The sequence below is a fragment of the Pelodiscus sinensis genome, chromosome 9, assembly GCF_052426305.1.
Source record: "Pelodiscus sinensis isolate ZL-2025 chromosome 9, ASM5242630v1, whole genome shotgun sequence".
In the NCBI taxonomy this organism is placed as follows: domain Eukaryota; kingdom Metazoa; phylum Chordata; order Testudines; family Trionychidae; genus Pelodiscus; species Pelodiscus sinensis.
In genome coordinates, this window is record NC_143060.1 from 57,417,668 (window position 1) to 57,427,702 (window position 10,035).

At 50.6% G+C, this 10,035-nt stretch overlaps 1 protein-coding gene across 1 annotated transcript; it reads right to left on the reverse strand.

Annotated features, from left to right (window-relative positions):
* Positions 1-4,580: 4,580 nt before the first annotated feature.
* Positions 4,581-8,688, reverse strand: LOC149523943 (uncharacterized). The gene is made up of 3 exons (XM_089780678.1): positions 8,667-8,688; positions 5,268-5,534; positions 4,581-5,072 (listed from the first exon to the last, which is right to left on the reverse strand). The coding sequence occupies exons 1-3, from the start codon at positions 8,686-8,688 to the stop codon at positions 4,669-4,671; spliced, it is 693 nt and encodes a 230-aa protein (XP_089636804.1). The 3' UTR covers positions 4,581-4,668.
* Between the last annotated feature and the right edge of the window lie 1,347 nt (positions 8,689-10,035).

A 10,035-nucleotide genomic window follows, 5' to 3' on the forward strand; every position in this document is an offset into this window, starting at 1 on the left:
CCAACTCCCTGCCCCAAGCTCAGCTTAGAGCCCCCTCACACTACAAATCCCTTAACCCAAGACCAGAGCCTGTACCCTAACCCTCTGCCCCAGCCTGGTGAAAGGGAGGGAGAATGGGAAGATGGAGTGAGCAGGGGCAGGGCCTCAGAGAAGGGGCATGAAGGAAGCGGCACAAGGGTATTTGGGTTTGAGGTAGATCCTGGATTGCATTTAAATTCAAAAAGTGATCTTGTGCTTAAAAAGGTTGGAGACCCCTGCTTTACTCTGCTCTGAGTCACTGAAATGGTATTCAATTCAACTGATTGGTATAACTGCCTGAAGGTTGTTAAACCAATTAAGTTGAGTACTTCAGGTGAATGGCTCCTTAAGAGCACCACCTGGGGAGACACTTGACAACCCTTTTGAAATGTAATGACGACCCATATTTGGGTCGCAACCAATAGGTTGGGGAACCCTGATCTAGATCATCCCTGATAGATGTCTATCCAACCTGATCTTAAATATCTCCAGTGATGGAGATTCTACAACCTCCCTAGGCAATTTATTCCAGTGTTTAACCACCCTGACAATTAGGAAGTTTTCCCTAATGTCCAACCTAAACCTCCCATGCTGCAATTTAAGGCCACTGCTTCTTGTCCTGTCATCAGAGGCCAAGGAGAATAATTTTTCTCTCTCCTCCTTGTAACACCCTTTTGGATACTTGATAACTGCTATCATATTATAATTCAAAGTGATCTGGACAAACTGGAGAAATGGTCTGAGGTAAATAGGATGAAGTTTAATAAGGACAAATGCAAAGTACTCCACTTAGGAAGGAACAATCAGTCCCACACATACAGAATGGGAAGCAATTGTCTAGGAAGAAGTACTGCAGAAAGGAATCTAGGGGTCATAATGAACCACAAGCTAAATATGAGTCAATTTAGTGTGATGCTGTTGCAAAAAAAGAAAACATGATTCTGGGATTCATTAACAGGAGGGTTGTGAGCAAGAGACGAGAAGTCATTCTTCCACTCTACTCTGCGCTCATTAGACCTCGACTGGAGTATTGTGTCCAATTCTCGGCACCACATTACAAGAAAGATGTGGAGAAATTAGAGAAGGTCCAGAGAAGAGCAACAAGAATGATTAAAGGTCTAGAGAACATGACCTATGAAGGAAGGCTGAAAGAATTGGGCTTGTTTAGTTTGGAAAGGAGAAGACTGAGAAGGGACATGATAGCGGTTTTCAGGTATCTAAAAGGGTGCCACAAGGAGGAGGGAGAAAAATTGTTCTCTGCCTAGGGAGGCTGTGGAATCAACATTCCTGGAGATATTTAAGAGCAGGTTAGACAGAAATCTATCACTGATGGTCTAGATGGTACTGGGTCCTTCCATGAGGGCAGGGAATTGGACTCGATGCCCCAATGAGGGCCCTTCCAGTTCTAGTGTTCTATGATTCTATGTCCCCTCTCAGTCTTCTCTTTTCTAAACTAAACAAGCCCAATTCTTTCAGTCTTCCCTCATAGGTCAAGTTTTTAGACCTTTAATCAGTTTTGTTGCTCTTCTCTGCCCTTCTTCAATTTCTGCACATCTTTCTTGAAATATGGTGCCCAGAACTGGACACAGTACTCCAACTAGGGCTGTAAGCGACTAGTCGAGGGGTTTTTCCAATAGCAGTAAGCCTCTTTCTACAAGGAAGAAGCCTTGTTCCGAAAAAGATTTTTCAGAAAAAGGCATGCGTGGACACAGAAGAGGGAGTTTTTTCAAAAGAAGAGGACTCCAGGAAATAACACAGGTGCCCAATGAATGTGGACTCTATCTTTTGAAAAAGCACATTGTTTTTTCGCTGCATTTTTGCTGTGTGGACACTCTCTTTCGAAATAAGCTTTTCCAGAAGATCTCTTCTGTAAAAGTTTCTTCCGAAAGAAGCTTGCAGTCTAGATGTAGCCTTAGATCCCTTTCTTCAATGCTCCTTCCTAGACGAAAACTCATCATCTATTAAACCATCTTGTTAGTCTTTCCTTCCTACACAGTTGCTTCCCATTTTGAAGAAAGAAAGAAAGAAAGAAAGAAAGAAAGAAAGAAAGAAAGAAAGAAAGAAAGAAAGAAAGAAAGAAAGAAAGAAAGAAAGAAAGAAAGAAAGAAAGAAAGAAAGAAAGAAAGAAATGTCAAAGTCAGAGACAGTACTCACAAATTTGTGAGGCCACTCTGTTGATTAGCAAAGCCGCTCTGCTAATACACCCAGAAAATGTGGGTACCATACAAGGCTCAAACCCCTTGATTTATACTGACAAAAGAAAGCAAAATTAACAAGATTATAAAAGGGGGCGAAACTTCACATGCTTCCCACGAGACTAGTCACTGTATCTTCATTTCCATATCAAGCCTCAGCAATCTCCTGTCCATATCTCGCTGGTTATCTCAATTACTTTCTGTCTAAGGGTATGCCTATACTACAGCACTAATTCGAACTAACTTAGTTCGAATTAGTTAATTCGAACTAAGCTAATTCGAACTAGTGCATCTAGACTTAAAAATTAGTTTGAATTAGCATTTTGCTAATTCGAACTAGCATGTCCACACTGAGTGGACCCTGAACTGAGGTTAAGGATGGCCAGAAGCAGTGCCGGTAGGGCATCAGATTAGGACTTAGGGTATGTCTACACTACAGCGCTAATTCAAACTAACTTAGTTCGAATTAGTTAATTCGAACTAAGCTAATTCGAACGAACGCATCTAGAACTAAAAACTAGTTCAAATTAGCGTTTTGCTAATTCGAACTAGCGCGTCCACACTGATTGGACGCAGGGGTGCATTTAAGGGCAGCTGAAACCGGCAGGGCATCAGGTCAGTAGTTGCGTTGTATGGCTGCTGTCTGAGGCTATCTGAGGCTCGTGCTTAAATGGACCCCCCGGACAGCCGGTTCTCAGCTTTTCCTGCTTGCTTGCCTACTTCGCCGAGGGACAGCAAAGCGTTGGCCTCTTTGCCCGTCTGTGTTGGTGCTTCCCTTCGGGGATGCCGCCGCAGGTGGCAACATGGAGCCAGAGCTCGCCCTGCACCTTCTGGTGCACTTTCTGGACTTGCTGCTACAAGCCTGCCAGAAATGGCTCGAGGCTGCCTGGCACCACCTGATGCACGTCAGCCCCCTGCCTCTCCACCTGGCCGCCCGGAGGGCCATGGAGGAGCCGCGGCGGCGCCCCGGCACCAGCGTGCCCCGCCGCATCTGGCGTCTGGACACCAGCAGCAACTGGTGGGACCGCATCATCCTGGAGCGCTGGGAAGACCGACAGTGGACCCAGAACTTCAGGATGAGGAGGGACACCTTCCTGGAGCTCTGAAAGTGGCTCGCCCCTGCTCTGCGCAGAAGGGACACTCGCATGAGGCCAGCCATCCCCCTCCAGAAGCAGGTGGCCATCACCCTCTGGAAGCTCTCCACGCCGGACAGCTACCGATCCGTCGGGAACCAGTTCGGCGTGGGGAGAGCCACCGTCGGAGCAGTGCTCATGCAGGTATGGCACTCGTCGGCCACTGCGCCGGGGAGGGAAGCGGGCTGCAAGGAGGGGATGGGCCGCCCCAGGGACAAAGGGGGGCCGGGAGGAGGCGAAAGCACCCTGCACCGGAGGGGTCGGTCTGTCCCGGCCGTACTACACGCCGCCAGGGGGGTTGCTTCTGGGAGTGGGGCACAGGGCACTGCCAGGGCACGAATGTTCCCAGCCACCCGGGCGCCCCACTGATTGGCACTTTGCTGTGTCTCTCCGCAGGTGGTCAAGGCCATCAACCGGGTGCTGCTCCGCAGGGTGGTCCGCCTCACCGACCCGGACGCCGTCATCCGGGAATTCGGCGCCCTCGGCTTCCCCAACTGCGGGGGGCCATCGACGGGACGCACATCCCCATCCGTGCCCCAGAACACCAGGCGTCCCGTTACGTGAACCGCAAGAGGTACTTCTCCATCCTCCTGCAGGCCGTGTGTGACCACCGGGGACAGTTCACGGACATTAATGTGGGCTGGTCCAGCAAAGCACACGACGCCCGGGTGTACCACAACTTCTCCGTGTGCCAGCGGCTGCAGGACGGGACCTTCTTCCCCGACCCCCACATCAGGGGCGGGGACGTGGACATGCCCGTGTGCCTGGTGGGGGATGCCGCCTACCCACTACAGCCCTGGCTCATGAAGCCCTACACGGGGCACCTCAATCCCTCCCGCCAGGCCTTCAATGCCAGGCTGACCAGGGCCCGCATCATGGTGGAGGGGGCCTTCGGGCGACTGAAAGCCCGCTTTCGATGCCTCCTCACCCGTCTGGACCTGGCCGAGCACAACATCCCTCCCGTGGTGGCAGCATGTTGTGTGCTCCACAATTTATGTGAGAGAAAGGGGTAGGCTTTCCTGCCAGCCTGGATGGCTGTGGCTGACCGCATGGCTGGCCACTATGGTCAGCCCCGCACCACCGTCGTCCAGGAAGCCCAGCGGGGGGCCGTCCGGATCCGGGAAGCCCTGCGGGAGAGCTTCCTGGTGGAGGAGGAGGACTGACCTACTGTCAAATAAAGACACCTGTTTTTCAAACAAAAACATCTTTTTATTTAACATAACTGGGGTGGGAGGAGAGTGGAATGAGGGTGAGAGAGGAAAGGGGGAAACCTGGGACAAGGGAGCTGGAAGGGGAGGGAAGGGAGGAAGGGAAAGGAAAGCTCAGGGGTGGGGGTCCGGCTGCCTCTCCTGTCTCGCAACACTGCGGGTCCGGGGGCGTTGGTGGGGAATGGTTGTGGAGGGTGGAGCAGGAGGGACGGGGGGTGTGGAGGAAGCAGGAGCGGGAGCAGGGGGAGCAGGAGGGGAAGCAGGAGGAATTGGGAAGCGGTCGAGCAGGCTCTGGAGGTGGCCTCGCAGGGCACAGCCCTGCTCCTCCAGTGCCTCCAAGCTCCTCCGGCGCAGCCTCAAGTCCTCCTGGACCCAGTGGTCCTGGATGCGGAGCTGGTGCTCCAGGAACCGGAGGTGCCGCCTCTGGTAGTCCTCTTGGTTCCTGGCTCTCCTGCTGGCCCAGGCGCGGGCGGCTGCTGCAGACAGGGTGGTGCGCCCTGCAGTCCCAGGTGCTGCGGCTGTGGTGAAACAAGAACAGCAGTCAATTACCCCAGGGGCCCGGGTGTGTGAAACACAGCTCCCCTCTGCAAGGCCAGGGCCCCTGCAGGATCACCAGCTGCTGCTCCATGATGGGCAAGGCCCAGGCGCACGGTCCCTGGGCTCTCTCTCACCCTAGCCCCCCGTACACATAAGGGGAGCATGATGGTACTCACATGTGAACGCCTCCCCGGCCTTGGACGACACAGGCGAACGGCTCTGTGGGGTGCCTCGGAGGTCCTGGGTCCTGGGCAGGCTGCCGGCAGGCTCCTGGTTCTCGGAGCCCTCCTCCTCCTCCTCCTCCTCCTCCTCCTCCTCCTCCTCCGTGTCTGGGAGCGGTCCCTCTGCCCCGGGGTCTATCACCTCCCGGGGGGCAGGGACGGCATGAGCCCCCAGGATGCGGTCCAGAGCCTGGAAGTAGGGGCACGCCTCCGGGTTGGCCTCTGGCAGGCAGGCCCGGGAGTAGGACTGCCGCTAGTCCTTAATTTTCCAGCGCACCTGCTCCCGGCTGCGCTGGTGGCCCCTGGCGGCCAGGCTGGCAGCCATGCGGCCGTAGACTGCCGCGTTCCTGTGGCTAGTGCGGAGATCGTGGACATTGGAGGCTTTCCCCCAAACCTCGATGAGGTCCACAATCTCCGCACTAGACCACGTGGGCGCCCGCCTCTTGTGGCCCCGGGCAGGGTCCTCGGAGCCGCCAGGCTGGTCCCGGGAAGAGGGGGAGGGCTGGGTGGCATCGGGTGGCTGCCTCATGGGGTGTCAGCTGCTGGGTGTGCTGGCACGGGTGCTGGCAGCCTTGCAACTGGCACATACCCCATAGCCAGCCCGTGGCCCTTTAAGGGCTCCGGGGCCGGGACGGGGGCAGTAGAGTTTCCCTGGTGTTGGCCAGAGTGGCCACCAGGGAAAGCTGGGAAGGGCTAGCCTCCCACTAGTTCGAATTAAGGGTCTACACAGCCCTTAATTCGAACTAGGCTTAATCCTCGTGGAATGAGGTTTACCTAGTTTGAAATAAGATGAATGGGGTACGAGCCCCTGATGGGGAGGACTGGGGTGGCTCTGTGGGCTTCTCGGGGTGGAAGCTTTCCTAAAGCCCCTTGATTGAACCCCCCTCTGGATGGCAGCCTGCGTCAAGTGCAGCCGGGCTGATGGCCGAGTGCTGTGATGTGCTGAGTGTGGGCACTCAGGGCACTCCAATCCAGGACTGCTTTGCAAGCGGGGAACCGCTGAGAACTGTCTGTCCAGGGTGGGGGTCGGGTCCCTTTAAGCACAGCCCTTGGCTTGCCTGAGGCAGCAGCTCCACACTCTAAGGGTATGTCTACACTACAAAGTTAGTTCGAACTAACAGACGTTAGTTCGAACTAACTTTCATAGGCGCTACACTAGCGCTCCGTTAGTTCGAATTTTGTAGGTGGTACATAAGTTGGAATTTCCTTTTGGCTGCATTAGCTCTGCAAAATAATAAGATGAATAGTAAAAATGTATTTTTATCATTAAAGCAAGTCCTATGAGTACCAACATGGAACAGTCCCAAAAATTAATTCTTCAAGGAAAAAATGGTACTTTATGGTATTTTTCCCATTGCTATATGAATCTATAGGTTTGGAAAAAAAAATCTGAGCAAGAACATACGTCAAATTAATACACGCATCAAGATGAGAAATATGCATCATAAAGAAATAATCTCTATACTAATAATTAGCTAAATCTACATTCTTAATGGACAAAGTTTATACTCAGAATTTAAACACCCTTAACACTACCAACCACAAGGTGGAGATATACATCACAGATTAGTTTTAAAAAAAGAAAAGTAATTGGATGCTATCAACATACAACCATGTTTATCAAAGGTTAGGATTGTTAGCATGTGGATAACATGCATACATACAAATTACTTTTGTTACAGTGCTAGTGTTAGATGTTAATATAGTGCAAATCTCATCTCAATCAGGTGCTTTTTTTCCAAATTAGAATTACATATGGTATACTAATTGTATTAAAATGGCACTTTCCTGCCAACTACAGTATATGTCAGTTTTCAGTGGACATTCTGCCACTACAACGTATCATGATACTGTGATAAAAAGCCATGCTAAATCACCCATTTGATTTTATTTCTGCTGTGTGGTATATTTGTATTGCTTGGATCTGGTATATAAGCTTCCTTCTGATAAAGGTGCTTAATTTGAGACTTGCTCATGCTGGCTTTTGTTTTAAAGAATAACTTGCTTTGAAAACATATCATGTTATAGGTCTATATATAGATATATCATGTTATAGGTCTGCTCCATCCTCTTTGAAAAAAAATTGGTTTTTGCTCTTTTCCACAATGTGGTCTAAAAGCCAGAAACTTCTGCTTGCTAATTCTAGCTCTGAGACCAGCTGCTTCTGGGAACTAGATCAAGTGATTTACATCTCTGATCCTCCATCTCTAAAAGGGAAGGAGATACTATATTTAGCTACCTCATGAGGTATCTGAAGGAGTAGTGAGCTGAAATTTGTAAAGACCTTCATAGAAAATCTGATTGTTATTAATGCACTCCCGTTTTTTAATTAAGAGTTCCTACAGAAGTCTATACCAAGAGAATCTGGCTCCACATCTCAGCAAAATGCCATATCTCTTTCCCCAAATCTTCTTTACTTCCTCCTCTGGACACCATGATGTGGGAATTTTATAATAAATTAAGCATCAAGATACTTTAAGCTGGAAGAGAGATTTATGAAGGGAATAAAAGATTATACTACCTCTGTGAGATTTGTTATCCATGTTTTACAAAGTCAATAAGCATAATGGCAGTGTTTCACAAGGTCTTGATTATCCACTGCAGAAGAAATTTAAAAGTGCAATACTAGAACTGCAAAATATGAATGCAAAGATTACAACACAAGGGATATTGTTTTGAATGTTGAATGTGCTGTTAAATCATTCCAGTTCCTTTCTTTCCAAAAGGGAACAGAAAAAGCCAAGTCATGTATATATACAAGTAGAATATTATGGTATGAATTTACCAAATTATTTAACCACAAAATGTGTATTGCACCAACAGTAGAAATACAAAATCCCCAGAGCTTTTGTGTCAGTATGTCTAAATCTGCAACCAGAGGAATCATCTTTAAGACTGAGCAATTCTTGGATTTAGACAAATCATGTTTGACACAAGACCTGATGTGGAAGTGTGTTGGGGTGTAGGATGCCAAAGATGGCGCTAAATGGCCTTCAAATTCTAGTTCACCCATAAATTCATCCATAACCATCACATTCCAATATCATAGTTTCATGGAGTTTAAGGCCAGAAGGGACATTCAATCATCTTCTAGCCTGATCTCCTGTATATCACAGGATATTTCACCCCAGTATTGACCCCACTAATTGTATTAGATTACAACACTTCATACCTCAGTAGACCGAACAGAGTCCCATAGGCAGTGAACAGGAAAGAATGAGTTGCCAAATCTCAAGGTCTCTGCAATTACAGGGAATTGATTAGGTCAGAGATTACCAGATGATCCTATTTGGTGATCCATGCCCTATGCTACAGTGGGTAGCATAAAAGGTCCCTGCCAGTCTGGTCACATACCTGACAACTCCAATACTCCCATTCTCCTGAAGACTGTAAGCTGCAGGCGGAAGGGAAAGGGCTTGTGACACAACATGAGCCCTGCTAGCCCTGTGCCACAGAGAGCAGCCTGTCTTTGAGCCATGTCTGACCCCAGCGCTCCCTCTGAGCCCCCCACAGCTACCTGCACTTCCGCAGCTGCCTCAGAAGCCCCTGGCCAGGGGCGAAAGAGGGCACCAGCCTAGACTGCTGCAGAGATCCTGGATCTCATCAAGGTCTGGGCCAGCCTGCTAAAAAATGTACTGGTGTAGGGGAGGAGGGAAATGTGTGTAATCTATAGCACTAACCTATAAGCTTTTGCTTATCAGTATATTGGTTAATTGACCATCTCGGGGATCTTGTGCTCCCTGACATCCAGGTGGCTCAGGAGCCATCTGAACCTCGCTTTCAAATGTCCAAAGGCACATTCGGCCTGGACGTGGTCCCTGCTCGTATCCAAGTGGCCAGTGTATGGCTTCATCAACCACGGCATGAGGGGTAGGCTGCTTCCCCCACGATGCACAGTGGCATCTGCACATCCCTGACCATGATGTTGCACTGGGAGAAGAATGAATCAGCGTCTCCAGCTTGTGGTGCAGGCTGGAATTCCTGAAAATGCAGGCATCGTGCGCCCTTCCCGACCACCCGACAAAATTGTCTGTAAACTGTCCATGGTGGTCAACCAGGGCCTGCAGCACCATCGAAAAATAGCCCTTGCAGGGCTGTGTGAGGGCGGGACTGCAGAACCCCCCGGGGACAGGGCTTCCCCCTCATCCCCCTTTCCCTAAGGTCCCCCTTTCTCCACCCCTCCTCCAGGGACTGGAGCCTGAGACTGCCTTACCTCCATGAGGAGGGCCCCGTGGTGGACTTTCCCTCGCCAGACTGGTTGCCCACAGACCGGTATCTGTGTGGGGCGGCAAGCTTCCAGATGGGGATGGTGACCTGCTTCTCCAAGGGGATGGTGGGTCGCATCTGGGTGTCCCAGCATCGGAGGGCAGGGGCGAGCCAGGCACACAGCTCCATGAAGGTGGCCTTCCTCATGAAAAAGTTTTGGAGCCATTGCTGGTCGTCCCACCGCTCCATGACCAACCAGTCCCACCAGTCGGAACTGGTGTCCAGCCTCCAGAAGCGTCTCTCCACTTTAGGGTGTGGTTGCAGGGACCTTGCTCCTGCACACAGGCAGAGGGTCTCACCGATAAGCTCAGGATCAAGCTCATGCAGGACCATGAAGGCAGCCTGCACAAATCGCTGCAGAAGCTGCAGCATGGCAATGTGGGGCCATCGCGTGCCCAGAGGCAGCTCCAGCTCCATGGCAAGGAGTGTGCTGTGGTGTCCAAAAGCTGGGCAACCA

What these genes read in the sequence shown, in the direction of transcription:
- LOC149523943 (XM_089780678.1), bottom strand. Translation starts at nt 8,688, where the DNA reads ATGGGAGTATTGGAGTTGTCAG. An exon ending in GGGAGTATTGGAGTTGTCAG is followed by an intron (nt 5,535 to 8,666) that starts GTATGTGACCAG and finishes CCTGCCTGCCAG; the next exon opens with AGGCCAACCCGGAGGCGTGC. An exon ending in GGCCGGGGAGGCGTTCACAT is followed by an intron (nt 5,073 to 5,267) that starts GTGAGTACCATC and finishes GTTTCACCACAG; the next exon opens with CCGCAGCACCTGGGACTGCA.